The 17991-nt window shown below is 39.4% G+C and overlaps 1 protein-coding gene across 1 annotated transcript; it reads right to left on the bottom strand.

Annotated features, from left to right (window-relative positions):
• Window positions 1–423: 423 nt before the first annotated feature.
• dnajc3a (DnaJ (Hsp40) homolog, subfamily C, member 3a) lies at window positions 424–16082 on the bottom strand. Its single transcript, XM_066706715.1, has 12 exons — window positions 15888–16082; window positions 14696–14806; window positions 14268–14392; window positions 13649–13723; window positions 10799–10951; window positions 10445–10626; window positions 9118–9237; window positions 8039–8144; window positions 7830–7950; window positions 4397–4529; window positions 3926–4074; window positions 424–1636 (listed from the first exon to the last, which is right to left on the bottom strand). The coding sequence occupies exons 1-12, from the start codon at window positions 15967–15969 to the stop codon at window positions 1479–1481; spliced, it is 1515 nt and encodes a 504-aa protein (XP_066562812.1). The 5' UTR covers window positions 15970–16082; the 3' UTR covers window positions 424–1478.
• Between the last annotated feature and the right edge of the window lie 1909 nt (window positions 16083–17991).

The following is a 17991-nucleotide window of genomic DNA, read 5'->3' as shown; positions in this document are numbered from 1 at the left end:
CATTTATTACACGCCAATTCAATATTGGTTTCAGCTTCATAAAGGCATCAGGACAAATACAATTGCATGGTTGTAGGAAGATTGAAATGGATTGCATTCCCTTCTCCCCCCTTTATCCAGTTGGCTCCTATTTAACATGCACAAGGTATGAGATGTATACCTCCTCCCACTAAAGTATTCTGTCAATTTGTGAACTTTCTCTGACCTGCGTTTGCATAGTGAAGTCTCACTACCGTCGATTGTGTATTTAATCAGGTCATAGTTGTGAAGATCTTTGAATTTTCATCAATGTCTGCATAAGCAATAAATAAAAGTAAAATAAGACCTAGGATTTCCTGGCTTGGTTAATTGTCCCTGCAGTGCATTGTGGGTAATTTAAAAGCAAGCCCGTTTGATTGGTGGAAGGACAACAAAACCTGCCAATTTAAATCTGCATAAATAAATCTTTATTTACAATTCAGGAAAAAAAAAAATACATATATATATAAAAATACCTCCTATATACAAATATCTGGATGGGAAGGGGTTGGGTAAGTTTGAATGCAGGTTAACTGTTCAGAACTGGGGTGGTGGTGGCAATTGAATTTTGCCTTCATTTCCAAGTCAGTCCAGTCTACTTTCCCCATTCGGTTCCCCCCCCTTTCAAACTGAACAGATTTAACGTCAAGTTAAACATTACTCCCAGGTTTAAGTTCACTTAAAAGGAAGTTATTCTACATTTGTTTTGTATCCAAGGAATTTAAAGTTATAAACCACCAGTGTAGCAAAAGACAAAAAACTCTTACTGCCCACTCTTTGTACTTCAGACTATCAAGCTTTGCCAACTCAAGTCTATTTGAAATTAAATGAAGAGGCCATTACAGATTTCCGATTGAAAAGGCCTAGCTTCCCACAACTGGGGTCAGTTCAATGGAGGACAGATTTAACTCTGTAGAAATATTGTATGAGAACAGGTCATATGCATGGTTTTATTCATATACTTACAGCTTTAAAAGTTGATGCAATACTTTGCAGAGAAACAAAAATGTGCAAACACCATTCTGGTCCTCCTAGAGGAACTAGTTCTAAATCTGTACTGAAAATAAGAACATTGAGCTCCCCTCCACCTTGCAAATTGACAGTTCAAGGCACCTCAACTCCCACTGCTTGTGAATAACAGTCCAACAGGTTCTCTTTATTTTAACCTGGGCAGTTTAGCTTAAATTGGCAGATTAGATTAGTGAAGTTTAAGAACTCCGGTGGAAAACCAGCCAGCAAAATCCCGTGGTTTAAAATCCTCCGTTATGCCGATAAAATTAAATTCTGGCCCCTTGGTTGAGCACGAACACTTACAATGGCAGTCCCACATGTTACAATCCCAAGATCTCCATCCTTCCCAAAAAACAATTACTGAGTTGGTGCTGCATTAGACAGCCCTCGGGATCTTCATTAAGTTCCTTCCTTGATACAGAGAAAACTGGTTGGGCCCGTCGGAGTCGCTAGTTGTTGAAGTTGAATTTGAAGTTAAAGGGTCCCGAGCCGAAGGGGTTGAATCCCTGCCAGGTGTTCCAGCCTCTCTGGAAGTTGGGCCCACCCCCGCCCTGCTGGTTCTCTGGGTCCAGTGGATCCTCCCCTGCATCGAACTTCCTCCTCATTTCTATAGCGACACACACACAGTTAAACTTCATCACAACAAAAAAAGTTTCACTTAAGTAATAATGAATGTGAATTTGCTCCCTAGAAAGTGTCCCTAACGTTTAAAGCCGTTGTATACAATCTAACACACTGAAGACAGTAGGCTAGTTGAGAAAAAGATAGTTACTCCATTATTAAAGTGCTTTATGAAACTGTCCAGTTTTAATATGTCCAATTCCTTTTACAGGTGGAAGGCAGGTAGTGATTTGCATTAACTGTTTCACTAAATCACTTCAATTAACTCATTAAGAGCTCAGGTGGAATAACACTAGTTGGAGGACCAGAGCTGAGAAACCCTGGAATACAGAGGTAAGAGGGAACAAATACCCTGACAAATTAGCGTTATTGCCGAGTTCTAGAATGTCAAATGCATGCATAAATACAAGTAGGAATAGCAGCAGTGGCGAGACTTACTCAGAAGCTTTCACAACCGAAAGCAAATTAACAGACTGTCTGGGAGCTCAAATCTGTAGTGGGGGGTGCAGAGTGCAGTAGTCTTTATGCTTTGAAAGTGCCATTTCCCTGGGAACTACACTCCCCTACAATATACAGTATTGTACAAAAGTTTTAGGCAGGTGTGAAAAAAATGCTATAAAGTAAGAATGCTTTCAAAAAGACAGGTTAATAGATTATATTTATCAATTAACTAAATGAAGTGAGTTAACAGAAAAATTCAGCATCAATTCTTCTAGGTGCACTTGCACACAGTTTTTGAAGGAACTCAGCAGGTAGGTTGGCCCAAACACCTTGGAGAACTAACCACAGCTCTTCTGTGTAATCATGTAATCCCAGACAGACTCGATGTTGAGATCAGGGCTCTGTGGGGGCCATACCATCACTTCCAGGACTCCTTGTTCTTTTTGGCACAGAAGATCATTCTTTATGATGTTCGCTGTATGTTTGGGGTCGTTGTCATGCTGCAGAATAAATCTGGGGCCAATCAGATGCCTCCCTGATGGTATTCCATGGTGGATAAGTATCTGCCTGTACTTCTCAGCATTGAGGAGACCATTCATTCTAACCAAAGCCCCAAACTTGCAAGGAACCTCCACCATGCCTCACTGTTGCCTGCAGACACTCATTCGTGTACCGCTCTCCAGCCCTTCGGCGAACAAACTGCCTTCTGCTACAGCCAAATATGTGACTCACATTTTGACTCATCAGTCCAGAGCACCTGCTGCCATTTTTCTGTACCCCAGTTCCTGCGTTTTGGTACATATTTGAGTCGCTTGGCCTTGTTGCCATGTTGGAGGTATGGCTTTTTGGCCGCAAGTCTTCCATGAAGGCCACTTCTGACCAGACTTCTCCGGACAGTAGGTGGGTGTACCAGGGTCCCACTGTTTTCTGCCAATTCGGAGCGGATTGCAATCGAAAGATGTCCAGCAGTGCCAAGGGAAGTAGACATGCGTCTTTCATCTGCTCAGGTAAGTTTCCTTGGCCGACCACTGGGTCTATGGTCCTCAACGTTGCCCATTTCTTTGTGCTTCTTCAAAAGAGCTTGGACAGCACATCTGGAAACCCCTGTCTGCCTTGAAGTTTCTGCCTGGGAGAGACCTTGCTGATGCAGTAGAACTACCTTGCGTCTTGTTGCTGTGCTCAGTCTTGCCATGGTGTATGACGTTTGACAGTAAACTGTCTTCAGCAACATCACCTTGTTAGCTGAGTTTGGCTGTTCCTCACCCAGTTTTATTCCTCCTACACAGCTGTTTCTGTTTCAGTTAATGATTGTGTTTCAACCTACATATTGAATTGATGATCATTAGCACCTGTTTGGTATAATTGTTTAATCAGACACCTGACTATGTGTCTACAAAATCCCTGACTTTGTGCAAGTGTACCTAGAAGAATTGATGCTGTTTTGAAGGCAAAGGCTGGTCACACCAAATATGGATTTGATGTAGATTTTTCTTCTGTTCACTCACTTTGCATTTAGTTAATTGATAAATATAATCTATTAACATGTCTATTTTTGAAAGCATTCTTACTTTACAGGATTTTTTCACACCTGCCTAAAACTTTTGCACAGTACTGTACAAAAAATAAAAACTGCTTAAACGTTTGAGGGGAGTCTGCTGATCAGTACTGCAGGGCTTCTGCTGGCGATATCTACTCCTGGGATCTCACCAGCTCTTCTAAACCTAAATGGGCAAAGCCTTAGAGTCATCATTGGCCAGTCTTGGAAACGAATGCAGTAAGGATTTGAGATTTAGCAGCTCTAGAGAAGTACAAAGCGGGACCCAGGAGACTTTACCTGGATCCACAAGAACCTCTTTGGCAGAAGCAATATCAATGAATTTCTTCTCTGCGTTTTTCTTTTCCGTTTCATCTTGGAAGTTGTCTGGGTGCCACTGATGTGCCAGCTTCCTGTACGCTTTAATGATTTCCTTTTTCTGGGCATTCCTACAACCATGCACAAAAGTATTAAGTCAAAATTAAATTCGGGGGGAAAACGCAACACAAATAAACCTGGCGTTCAAGTTTTCAGAAAACCAGCTTAGGTCATAACTGCAAATGGAAATGAATACCATATTTTGGAATCCTTGCTCAATGCATTTCAACAGATTCAATAGATTTCTCAAACATGCAGGATGTACTTTGGTACACAGGATAACGCAGATCTCCATTAAGAGAGCAGTTCTATAGCGAAGTCAATCGTACTTAAATAATGCTCTCCTATCATCGAGAGGTTTGATAAAGGCTCCAAGTGTGCAGTAATACAGACCTCTTCACGCCAAGTATTTTGTAGTAGTCTCTCTTCTGGGACTGCTTAAGGAGTCTCTGTGCCCTCTCCAGTCCTTCATTGATCTCCCGATCGTTCTCATTGTGCTCACGGGCCGTTTCAAAGTCTTTAACAGCTGGGAAGACAACAAGAGGGTGATAAAAATGTGCTTTAAATCATTTTAAATATCAAAAGCCTAGCATTGTGGTGAATGCAAAGTTCTGGCTTAGGCAGAATTCATCAGGAAGACCAAGTCTCGGCACCTATGAACCAACTGTTAATCTTTGTAAGATTTGTTTTAGCACAAAAAGGCAGCATTCAAAATCAGAGAAGTGGATTTAAAAGGGCTTTGGTATTTATCACTATTGAAAGAAAAAAAAAAAAAAAAAAAAAATATAACTGCTAAACGGGGGTGTTTTGTTTGAACAGTTTATAGAACGTGCCTTTGAATTTCACCCCTCAAAATATAATTTTACTTTCCCTGTAAAAACCAGTCAGATTTAATGTACCGTGTTCCGAAATGCCGAATTCCAATCTGTTTAGTTTAAACAGAAAAATACAAATGAAGTGGCACCTAAATTACAACGTGATGGACTCATGGAGGTTAATTTTATTTATTCATCATATAAAAGGTTTTTATTGAGCCGTTTCAAATATAAATGAAGGTTTTAAAGCAGAATGGAATCCTGTTAATCATTGTACATCTATGCATACCCATTTCAAGAGAGGCACAATTAATATCAATTTATATTTCATCTGTGAAGTGAACATTTATCGGTTGCCATGGAGAAGTGGTCTAAATGAAAGAACCTGTGTGAATGCATTCACTTCTCGCAGATGCAATCATTTGTAGCCGATTAAAGCGTGCTGGTGAGGTTCTCAGACAGTAAAGCCAATGCAACACGATTTATTCACCAGGCAGACACTTTGTTGTTCTGAGGAATAGTATAGTAAGAGAAAATCCTACATTTAATAGATCACTGAATAAAGTGTTAAGAACTTGCTTGCTGGTCACTGACCTCTATGAACCCTCTTGACATGATATGATTAATATGTTCATAATTTGAATATAGAGTAGCATGGATTAAATCCCATTTTCAAGTCCTTGACACGTCAAGAACATCCATGACAGGAACTCTCCATTCCTTCAGGATGTAAGCAATGTTATATTAAAAGGGCACCTCTGGGAAAACTAATTGAAAGACCTATATGTATTGTTTAGTGAATTTTGCTTGTTTGTTTTTCTGGTTTTTGATTTCATACAAAAAATTTTACCGCTCATAATATACTGTCAAAAGACTAATATAGGGCCCTACTACAATAAATTGATACACATGATTAGTCACTTGCAGTCACTAGATGGCAGCAAAAATCCTTTAATGACAGACATGCGGCACCATGTATTAATATAAACACATTTACAATCCTGTAGTATAAAAACTGTTCAAATCCAAGAATCAAAATAAAACTTAAGTACATTATATTTTTTTTTAGAGTTAAACAATATTGTCTAGTGATAAAGTTCTCAGCAGAGGGAAGTTATTTTGAATTTTTGTATCCTTTTTATATGTGGACAGAAAATATTCTAAAACCGTTTCCTTATGCTCTTTGTGCTTGGTTATTCCTCAGCATTTGACATGGCGCTTGAGGAATAATTATATGGGAAGGAGTTCATAAAAATTAAAAGGCCACCTTTCTTCCAATTCCAGTGAAGAAAAAAAATTGTTCTACCGCAGGCAAAATTCAGATCACTGGAGTGACATTTGTCCAAGGAGAAAGACAAAACTGGGCTTTGCCCAAAATTAGATTTAGGCGGTTGGCTAATGCAGTTTTGTATTATCTGGGTGAATATAGAACGCCATGCTACTCAATCCAAATCTCTGTGCATAAACATAGGAGAGAGATCTGTGAGGGTTAAGTGTAAATTAAACTGGGGGATTGCGTAGGAATCTGCAAAAATAGCGTAGTCTACTAAATAAATATACAGGGCTGTAGGCATGGAGTAAAAGCATGTACAGTACAGGCCAAAACACTTAAGTCCATAAATCAGCTATGCATCATTTTGGAAATTCACAGCCACAGCTAAAAAGGCCATGTTGTGCAGGCAAAGTGGCAGGCCTCGTAATTGGTGGACAGGCCGGGTGCGAGACTATGCAGCGGGAAGTCGCTGTTCAGCCAGGGTTCGTTTCCTCCTATACTGGCTCTGCAAGAGTGCGAGTCATCATTAATGCACTGCAATGCAAAATGCCAGCACCAGTCTTCCTTTTTCTTCCACAATGTACAAAGTCAAACTGCAATGGAAGTGTATATTTTGTGTAGGTTCAAGTAGGATATTTTACAAGGGAAAAGCAGTTCATTACCGACAATACCTTCTACCTCTCTACCCCCCAAAAAATAACTTTAAAATAAACTAGGAGTCAATCTGTAGTAACTTTAAATACCAAGGCCATATTCCCAACAGGGCCATTTACTGAACAATTACAATGTAATGGGAAACTATGCGGTCTAGACCGAGGTGTCAATTATGCCGATTTCATAATTGGGACTTATTTCTTGCCTGCATACTGGCCTTTTGAACCGTGGTCAACCACCATCTCCTTCCAACAATAAATTAAAAACATGACATGCAGGCCTTTAGTTTGTGCCTATCCAATGGAGAGCCGCCATTAAAGTACTGGATTTGAACATTTCCAGTGTCTGGGTGGGTCAACAGCTGTTTAAAGTATCATTAAACCATCTACTGAATCGTCTTTTAAGAAGTACATTTTTGTGACTTTAAAACAAAATTGATTGTACACTTCGAGAACTACTGCTTTAGTAAAATTGTGCATCTCTAGGAATTATTTTAAAACAGACAATTACCTTGTCAACCCCCCCAGATGGAGGACTTTTTGCTTTACTTGCATCAACTGAGCTTGACAAATGTGTGCCGCTCTCCTGTGATAATTGGAAAATAACACCGTCTTAAGTGAATAATCTGACTAAAGAGCGGCATAAGAAGTAAATACAAAAGTGAAGAGCCCTGCTCATAAGACAGCTCAATGTCTTTGCAATTTAGAGTAAGATTCAATTTAGAGGGAATAAATAAAATTAAGTCAGACCCATTTTCTTTTCAGACTCTCCCTGGTATTAACAGTGTGACCAAGTAGCCGCCTTCACGACTGGAAGCCACACTCCACTGCCAGTTTCACACTTTACTAAATGTGTGATTAGTCTCCTTGAAGGGGATAAAAAAAAAAAAAACACCCAGCCGATCATGCCTAAAAATACATTCAAAGAGCATGGAAGGATCAGCAGCCAAGCTTTCAAAATAGGGTGGTAAGAAATTACCTTTACCCCTTACTGAAACAAAGCACATCTAAACCTAAAGATCAAGAAACATGTTTATCAGTTCTAGCAGATTCAGAGATGGATAGGTTTTCTGTGCGCTTCTTACCTGCTTCATACTGTTCGTCCTGTAGGTAAGCCTCAGCTCGGTCTTTTAAGGCATTTAGACTTTCAGGCTCCGTCTTCAAGACTTCACTGCAGACTGCAATGGCTTCAGTCGCTTGCTGGTTCTGGAGTAAAAACAGAAGGGGAAATTACAAATCTGTACCTTAAACCATTGACGAAACATTGAAATTTCTTATAATTCAACATTCTTACCTTAGACAAACAATGGCATATTCTTCCTTTGGCCTGAAGTGTGTAATATGGCACATTGGCTTCAGTCTTCATAACCGATTCATATTTATTTACAGCATCTCCATACCTGTGAACAAATAAGCGGTCAGTTTAATTAAAGTATGAAGTACTGTAACAATGTTTGCAAGGGATGCTATGACCAACAGAACAGTTGCAATTTTGGTGTCAAAAGGCATCCTATTGCTCCAGCTATACATCAGAGGATGACAGCAGTCATAAAAGACACTGGTTGGCTTAAATCTATTAAATGGAACAGACTCTTGCTTTTGGGCTTTGGTCCAAAGGAAATGGTGGTTACAATCTATATATATATATATATATATATATATATATATATATATTATAGCTACACTTAAGTTATCCTTGGAGAGGTAGTGAGAAATCCATTTAATTAATAAAGCACTTGCTATACAAATTAAAAATCAAAAACAAGAGCTGTAATGAATGCAGTTCCCATTTACACTCTTCCCCATCCCTAAGGAGTTGAAGAAACATCTGTTCCATTTTTTACATTGGCTAAGCAATATCATTTTAACAAAATACATAAATACACACATCCATTGGTAGGCATTTCACTTGGTGTTCCATCACCATTAAAATAAAACGTCCTCTATCCATTAGTCACGAGAAGAAACTCTAAATGGGACGTCAGATGTGGCGTTCTTGAGCTGCTAAACACAACTGAAGTAAAACTGTCGGACATAAATGGATGTTGTCAAACAGGAGACTGTCAAGAGCACTTTATACCCCCCTATAAAGACCGGTTATGAAAACAGAAGCAATATTTGGAACAGCTGATCATATAAATAGCACACCTGCATGCAAGAGGGTATAGTATAGTCACAGCAAGGAAAATAAACCAAATGAACTTCCAAATTATATATAAAGTAAACTTCATTTTTGCCAAGTAAAAGGACTGATATTTTTGACATCATTGAAAGATTTTAGCTTGCAGTGACCGTCACATTTTAACTTTTTGACAACCCGTAATAAACCGAAAAAACAGATCCTTTCAGGCGTGCAAAACATGCCAACTGTACCTTTCTTCCTGGATGAGTTCCTCTGCAGCTGTGATCTGTTTGTTGAGCTTCTTCACCAGTTTGTAGTGACTGAAGCACTGCTTGTGGTCTGGGTCCAATTTCAGACATTCCCTAATCTCACTTTGACAGAAAGAGGGGGAATTTAAATTAGTACAAATGTCCAAGTCTAGTCTAGTGAAGACCATTCTCTTTCAGGTCAATGGTCTTATTGGGATTCATACAATGCTAGATGGCCACCACTTTGAGAAGCGGGAACATGATTTGATTAACATTTAATAACCAATTTAGTTATAACATTCTTGGTTTGAGGGGTGAAAATGCAACACCTTATCCAATCCATCTCCTTTAGACATCTAGTACACACATCAGGCATGTTAAATTACCATCGCAGGAAATGGTTTCAATGACTAAGCTTGCATGATGTTTGTAAAATATTGTCATACCAGCCAGGAGAGTAAGATTAGCAATTTTTTTTTTTTTTTTTTCTCAATCCAATCAATTAGTACAAAATATAACCGCTCCTTTGGTGGCACAAAGCAATGGTATCAACACTATTTTACCACACAGAGAAAAGCAAATAACAAGCACAAGGTTTTCCCCCATTTGTATTTATAGAGGTAGTAGCTGGAAGTTAATCATTCAGGGATAGCTTGAATCATCATGAAGGGCATATGGACTCAATGGGTACAACGTGTGATAGAGATCAGGTCTGTGCAAGTTGAAAACGTACTGTGCGTTCAGTCTTGTTGTGACTTCATGCATACAAGCAGCTGCTCTGACCCAAGTGGTTTCACCGTTGTCCAAAACGGAGAATTGCAGGAATGAATCTCTGGAGTGTGCCTTGACATTGAAAACCCTTCCTCACTTCATACAAAGCACAAACTGCTTTTGAAGAACTATAGTATTTATATTAGGCAACTGAATCATGGGTAAAAATCTAATACAACTTTCGCAGATATAAATGTTTATGGATTTCATCCACACACTTACATTTTAGTCTATCTGGTTAGAACAAATCAATTTCTCTTGCAATCAATTTGTAAGAAAATTATGCAGCAGATAAATTATATCAGTTTAACCATTAATGTAGCATTTTCATCAAAGTAATTGTCCTTTTTGTTCATCATGCAAACGTAGCATGGAGCACTAGTGTATATCCAAAATGTGCAAAATTATGTGGAGAATGTATTTTGTGCAGTTTCACAAAATGTTAAGTTAATGGACTACCCTGGCAGGTTTTAAGTTCTTTAAGACAATCTACACTAGCTGTGATGCTCAGGTCATGTTGTGCTGCAAGTACAAGCCTTCTCCTTGAAAGAAATCTTACTTCAGTGACATCTCATGATCTCCCAAGTTGTAGTAAATGTTGCTGAGCTTATAAAAGGCCTCAGTGTTGTCACTCTTCAGTTTAGATGCAGCTTTAAGGTCACTGATCGCTTTCCCCATCTCTCCCATCTCGATGAAGCACTCGGCTCGGAGTTCCCGTAAACCGAAATCCCAAGCACAAGTCTAAGAAAGGGGAGAAAAATATGAATATACAGGCACTTGCTACAGGACACCATAAGTCCGTTTTAAATCAATAATTTGCACCAGGGTTTAACTGGAATAAGTACATAACCATACACTGAATAGGTCTTTCAATGGTCTACTTTGTAGGGTTCACGGCTGCCAGTATCCTTACCTCTAGGAGTGTATCAAGGTGGGCAGCTGCTGCACTGTAATCCCTCCTCTGATAGTCACTCTTTGCTTGGGCCACAAGTCGCTGCATTTCATCACATTTGATCAGCTGGCTCTTGGCTTCTTTCTCCTCTTTGTCAATTGGATTGGACTTGAGCTGCCAAGTAATATTATAAACGAGTATTAGATTTTTTTTATAGCGTTGACAAGCCAGGCAGATGAAGCTCTCCCACAGTAATGGCCTGGCCATGGATGCCACTGCATTTAGGGCCAGTAGTTTACCAGTGAAAATGGCTTTCAAAAGTATTGGTTCAATCTTTGGGATGCCATCATTAAAAGATAAACAATTCAGAAGTCTGCTTTAGCAGTCCAAAAACGTGGCAAAAGGAAGTTACTTGTCATTTCCCGACATCATGACAGGTTTAGAAAGCATCATTAATGATATTCATTTGACTGTCTGAACCCCTAAATGCTTTCTTCAATTACTTTTCAAGTTGCAAATGAACAGGAACCCATAATAATCATACTTTTGAGTTAATGGGGCATACATTACAAATACGCCTGCATTACTCTCTGCATTTTCTGCAAGCTCAGCTCTTGCAAGAAAGCCATGAATAAGTTCAGTGCATTAAAATCCCCTGATGTTGCAGAGTGCTGAAGCAGCAGGACGGCTTGCAAACTGGGGCCATTACTGTAGCAGCTTTCAAAACGTGAGAAGCAAAACCATTCTGATCCAATCTGAAATATTGATTTTCCTGCTTTGCGTGCCAATATGTCCTTTAATGCATCGAAGTGTCCAGGCAGCGTTGGGCTCAAGTCATCATCATAAAAAGGTACATGTACTTCCGAAATTGGATGCAACAAAAACAATGCCATTTGAATACACCATCAATAAAACTGGAATCAGCATGCATCTCTATTTTATCCTCTGTGCTAGGCTACTGCTTATGACCAAGATGTAAAACCGCACATACAAACGCTGGTAGCAATAGTCACTTGATGCTCAGGAAAAAAAAAAAAAAAAAAAAAATGCATTTAAGTTAAATATGGTCCAATGAAAAAAATCTATTAGATGTGAAAGTCCGAGACAGCATCCACCATCCGATGGCCAGTCTACATGCATGTTCCTATATAACAATTCTTCTGCAAGATGGAAATTCCACACATGGAAGTTAAATAACACTGCTTGAGAAAAGAGCTGTTAGGCTCCTCTATGAAAGAAGGCATCAAACATCTAAAATGTATTTCAAATTGTGCAACCTTAAGGTGGGAAAGGGAAAAGAAAAAAAAAAAAAATTGAGATTTGAGTTTATTTTGCCTTGATTTCAATTTTTTACTTCACCCTCTCTAATCCCACTTTTGGCCAAGCCGAATATTGAAAGCTGTGCACCCCTGCAGCAATGCAGATAAATAGCCTGGCTCTTGAAAAGCTGTAGTGTTCGAATTGAATACATTAAACACTGTCACTTTCGACACCTTGAACGACCTCCTTACAGTTTCCTTTTTTTTTTTTTTTTAAACTTAGAAAAAACAAAATATGCTGCTGCGAATGACCTATGAATTCTCATTTCAGTCAGCTAGAGGAATTATTTTTATGGCTTGTGCGACTTGGTGCAGCTACCTGGGAATTTTAAACCTCCAGAGAAAAAGGGAGAGAGGCCTCATAATGAAGTAAAGGCATTAGAAGTAGAAACTCGGAGACCTCAACACAAGGGCATTCATGTCTTCTGGCAATGCTGTGGGGAAGGTGACAAGCTTTGTAAAATAGATAGAGAAAATCTGACTAATAAACCTCCACTGTGCGTTCCCAAATCAAAGAGTCATGGCACCTGCCATTACAGGAGCGAATTATAAACCGATCATACTAATTTAATTGACTTTGTACAGTTTTCTGTGGCACAGAAGAATTATATTTTGAGCCAACAAGTCTTTGGATGAATCTGCAGAAGTAACTTGCCTCTCCTTAAAAACAAACAAACAAAAAAAAAATCCATAAAAGCACTTCAATTCAGATCCCTCTCTCCAAAGTTTAACAGTTCTGAATGGCTTGATTATACCTTTCAAATAAAATGGACATCAACAAAATGGCACCATAAGTCCAGTGTGGTTTAAAAAGCATGCAGGGTTTCAGAGCACAATCTGCGACTGCTCAAGGCCCCCTGGTCCCTGCCACAGGCCAGTTTCCGTCAGGTCCTTCCCACGGTCATCCCTGCTACTGCAGGCAGGCGAGTTCCACAGGTCTTTAGTGACCTCTTCTGGTGCACAGCCTCACTTTCAGTTTGATCCAAGTTTATGAAATAGATTTCACAGAACAAAGACAGTGCCCCCGAGGCTGTGGAATTGTCCCCCCTGTGCCAACCACTGGCAGACTGTCTGAATCAGGCCCTGCAGAACAAGCACAGGCCAAGCTACCGCATGTAGAATAGGTTCAAATCCGCTTTGATTGGTCAGGTTCTCTACACAAAGGCTGCTCTGGACTCTGCACCGAGTGTACCGAAAGCCACGGACTTGACAGAAAGAGACCAGAATCACGGCACCCTTCATGTGATCAACAGGGAGCACATTTCCCAGGAACTCCTACACGTTTGGTAAAAATAGAGCATTAGTCATGACAACCCAGTCGGTGGACATTATTTCAAAGGCTACATATCTGATGGCCAGATGCCTCCTACTGCCATGTTCACTGTAAAGAACTAGATGAAATCCCGCTCAATGAGGTAGGTCTGCGTCAGTATGCGCTGCAAACTTTTTAAAAATAAACCTGCCCCATTACCATTTACAGGTGAAAGTGAAAAGCATAGGTTGTTTCAGATTGGTACGTCATCTCGCCTCAATATAGTCACTGAATACTCACCACGGTCTTAAAGTCTCTCTCCGCTTCATCTAGTTTCCCTTGCTTCAGGAGCAGGTTCCCTCTCTGCAGCCTTGCCTGAAGAAAAATATACCCAGAACTAAAATTTAATTCTGAGCATAACCGGTTAAAAATTTCTCAAAACACTTCTAAAACAAAATGTCTAAAGATCTGCTATAAATTGAGAAGCATTCATACATCCTCTAGTCCAAACGCACAAGACCATTTTAAAACATTTTACTGGAAAATGTTTGTTCAATTATAGATCTGATTTTTGAACACTGGATTAAAGACAAAAGCATCTAAAGTACAAATGGCACATGAAGGAAAAGCAAAAACTGATTATCAGACCTTTTAAGAACTTCAGACTTTTCCAGTCACAAAAAATGGGGGTCCCAATAGTAAACCCAGAAAAAAATAAAAACATTACACTGCCTATTTCTTGAAAGTCAAGAGAGGAAACCCATGCCAAAGCATAATCACAGAATAAGCCTACATGTCAAATGTTTTACAAGTTCATGTCGTTGACCATTCAAAATAAAAACGTGACTGTAAAAACAAGCAGATTGGAAAACGGTTTTCCCATTAGGCATTTAGTATCCATCAGAGGAAACATACTTACAGAGGTGAAATCTGGTTTTATTTCGATTACTTTACTGAGATCTGGCAGTGCCGATTTGAATTTCCCCATAGCCAAATAAACCGTGGCTCTTCGGTAATAAGCCATGTAGTTTTTGGGGTCTCCATCTGTTGGGCAATAACCATTTTACAAAACAAATAAAAACCTCAATTCATTACCCCTTGACAATGGTACACTACATATCTGCAAAAACAAATGTCAAATACATTAACTATAATTGGGTACAGGACACAATCACAATAAAGTGTATTTTATCGATGGAAATTAGTGTAATTTTAACTATTCATGCATAGTATATCCCTGTGCCTCATTATACATTTGCTGCAGTTTGCATCAAAGCATGAGTTATGTTGGGTAATATTTTGTGTGATGCGCACACACTCAAACCCATTCTTTAACCAGATACCAACCTATAGCAGCATGAAAGTGAGACAGAGCATCTGCCAACTGTCCAGCAGCCAGCAATTTCTTTCCCATTTCCAGGTGATTCTCCATTTCTGCATTCTTCCCACACTGCACTCCTGTGAAGACAATTCATGCTAAATTGTCTCCGAGAATGATCTTGAAAATGCATAGTTTAGGAAAGAACACATTATGCATCTATATAGATTTATCACACAAGCCCAGATTTCTTCCAATTGCCTTTGGAGGGAACCATGTGTAAATGGCACTTTTCTTTAAACAACTCATTTAAAACAAGCCATCGATGCAATTTGTTGGGCTTTATTATGAATGAGAAACCACTAGGCATACCTGGCACAAATTAAGTCAAGATTACCAACTAGAGAACTGGAAGGAAACAAAAATGGAAAATGAAAGGATGTTTAAAGACTTTAATAATTTGTACAAGTTGTAACAATTACCACACAAGTTTAGAGAAAAAATAATCGCATGGCAGCATTAACAGAACTAGTCCACTCCAGACTTTGCAATGGTGAACAAGATTGGCCAGTTAAATTGTAACTAAACTATACTGCATACAGTACGTTGCCTTGAATTAGATTGGGAGATGTAGCTACATCTCCACAGCAAAACGTTTTCATAATACCAAGATGAAATAAAATAGCATATTTTACGTCAAGGCATGCCATGATGGGCAGGGGTATTCACTGACAGCGGCGCCCATGCCTCAGCACACCTCCCCTTAGGACGCGTTCGTGTAGCGCAGGCGTCCGCAGTTCTGCGCGGGTCTGCGCTGCTCCGCCAATGGGATCGGTGGGATTCTGCAGATCTGCGCACATCTGCGCTACACGAACGCGACCACGGTTTAAACCCGAAAGAAACTCCCAGCTTAAAAACAAACATGTGCAACCTCTAAGTATTCATGCGAGATGCCATTACGAAGCGGTCATGTCGTCCTGTACGCGTCGAAGCATAACGTAAAACTCACTTTACACATCAGCTGCTTATGAAGTCAAGCGGAGTTTTCTTCCATACGTCGAAGTACTAGCGGTCAGAGACTTGTCACTGCTTTAAAGATGCGGTAGTTCACGTTTAAAAGACGCACAGATAACGATAAAATACCAACAGTGTCCGGTTTAGCACTTCCACACTGCATGACAGAAGACAATGGACCAGCCTGAAAGGAATAAAATCTCTCACCTTCATACCGCAGGTCAATCAAAACCAAAACGAAGGGAAAATAACTCAGGGCTTTATACGCACTGGGAGCTACTGACACCATTCTTGTGCAGAGCTGGGCTTCAAAACGAGCAAACGAAACGACAGTGCCGTCTTCCCCTCAGTGACACACGCAGCTCCCGGCCTCTCCGCGCCCCAGTGGAGCCCAGGCCCCTCCGGCCGGGCTTTAAAGTTCAACACAAGTTTACTCGCTCGGTCGTGGTCGGCCCCGATTGGCCAGTGTCTCGCTAAGCCCCGCCCCCGCGTCTTACACCAACGTGGAGCCACGGCAGCGCTCTGGAGGTCCGGGGCTGGGTCTGCACAGGCGGCCTGCCCTGCCAGGGAAAACGAAACGTGATTGCATACGATACATATCTTGCCTGGTTTCTTTAGCTTTGCACTCTTCAAATATGCAGCACAAACATCAGACTATTATTATCAGAAGATGTGTTTTCTGCTCGGGATTGATGCATTTTTATAGTCATTTAAAGTTCATTGCATTGATTGCAAGTGAAAGCCTCACTGGATGGCTGTTTGAACTACTATACTTTTCTAGAAGTGTGGCAAGCTTAGACAGTTAAGATGTGTAGCTTTTCCAGATGTCCTACCGAGTATGATAAATGGGTTACCTATTTCTGATGGTACAAATACATTTGTTGTTTATCTGTCTATGTATTATTAGTAATAGTAGTAGAAGTTATTTTTTCTTAGTATTACAAATGGCGAAAGAACACAGTATGGTTTAAAAACATTAAATCCTTCTCAGCCTAATTTGTCAAGATTTACTGCATCAGATTTATTTAGGCTATGTGTATATAAATGATGATACGGTATGATGTAATAGTATTCAAAATGTTAATGTAACTTTCTTTTCAACATATATGACATTGATGAAGTTATGGTGGTGAGCATACTGTGGTGTATGTCAGATGTTCACGAAACAGCAGAACAGCAAACTATTCCAAATGAAGGGGGTTAATAACTCTGAACATACTCTACTGCCATATTTGTATTACTGTATTTGCTTAGGCCTGTAAGAGCGCTATATTTAATTATAAACCATTTGGGGGCGCCAAAGTCTATATATTTTGTTAAGACTTTGAATATATTTATTACAAAACAGTTTGAAAATGTAATATTAAAAATATTGAACGTGTGAGTTACAGGTTACACTGAAACTTTGCATACTATAATGTAGTTAGGCCATATCTTGTGACAAAAACACAAATGAAATTCGCAATATGATAGATTTCAGTTCTTTATTGTAAACTATTGATATCACACACACAAACAAACACATCTTGTAAAAAAGGTCTTTATTTGATCTTGGCAGGGTCCTGTTGCCCTTGTTTCCTTGTACTTTTCCGGCTTTCTTACTTTCTTGTCATTCTCATAATTAAGTTAGCCTGTTTGTGTAACTTTTAAAATTAGATTTGCAACTTTTAAAGTTAGATTTCCAAACTTGCATCTGGTGAAATTGAAAAGCACATTTTCCATAGCTGTTAAAAACACAACCCATCTGTAATGAACTGGGTTAACAAAATAAATTGACACAGGGATTAACTTCCTTTCCACACCGCAGTGTGGGGCTTAAATATATTACCCTGCACCCCTATAAACAGGTTGTGAATTGCTGTGGTTGGCAATATTGTCAAATTAGAAGACAAAATTATACAGTAATGAATAATACAATGTTTCAAACCTGACTTCCATTAGACACAGTACCAGCTCTAATGTTCTCATTAATTCCTAAATTGACACACCAGCAAACAAAGGTGTATACATTATTACTATTTGTATGTTGATTGTGGTTTCCCATTCTTGTTTGGCATGCATGCTGTGCCATGGTGTTAGGGAAAACCTGCAACAGTATCTCATAGAGCTACATATTATTAGATCAGGATAATCCAATTTCCTATACAAACACAAACTCAGAAAGTAACTTCATTATACCCAGCCAATGCATGTTGCAAAGCTGCAAACTTACAACACTAGGCAGCAATCTTCTCAGCAACAATACATACACGAATGAATGCATGCATACATACATACATACATACATACATGATGCAAACCTTCTTTATTC

The sequence above is a fragment of the Amia ocellicauda genome, chromosome 6 (assembly GCF_036373705.1).
Source record: "Amia ocellicauda isolate fAmiCal2 chromosome 6, fAmiCal2.hap1, whole genome shotgun sequence".
In the NCBI taxonomy this organism is placed as follows: domain Eukaryota; kingdom Metazoa; phylum Chordata; class Actinopteri; order Amiiformes; family Amiidae; genus Amia; species Amia ocellicauda.
The sequence above is the reverse complement of the archived record's forward strand: the minus strand, read 5'-3'. Positions and strand labels throughout refer to the sequence as shown.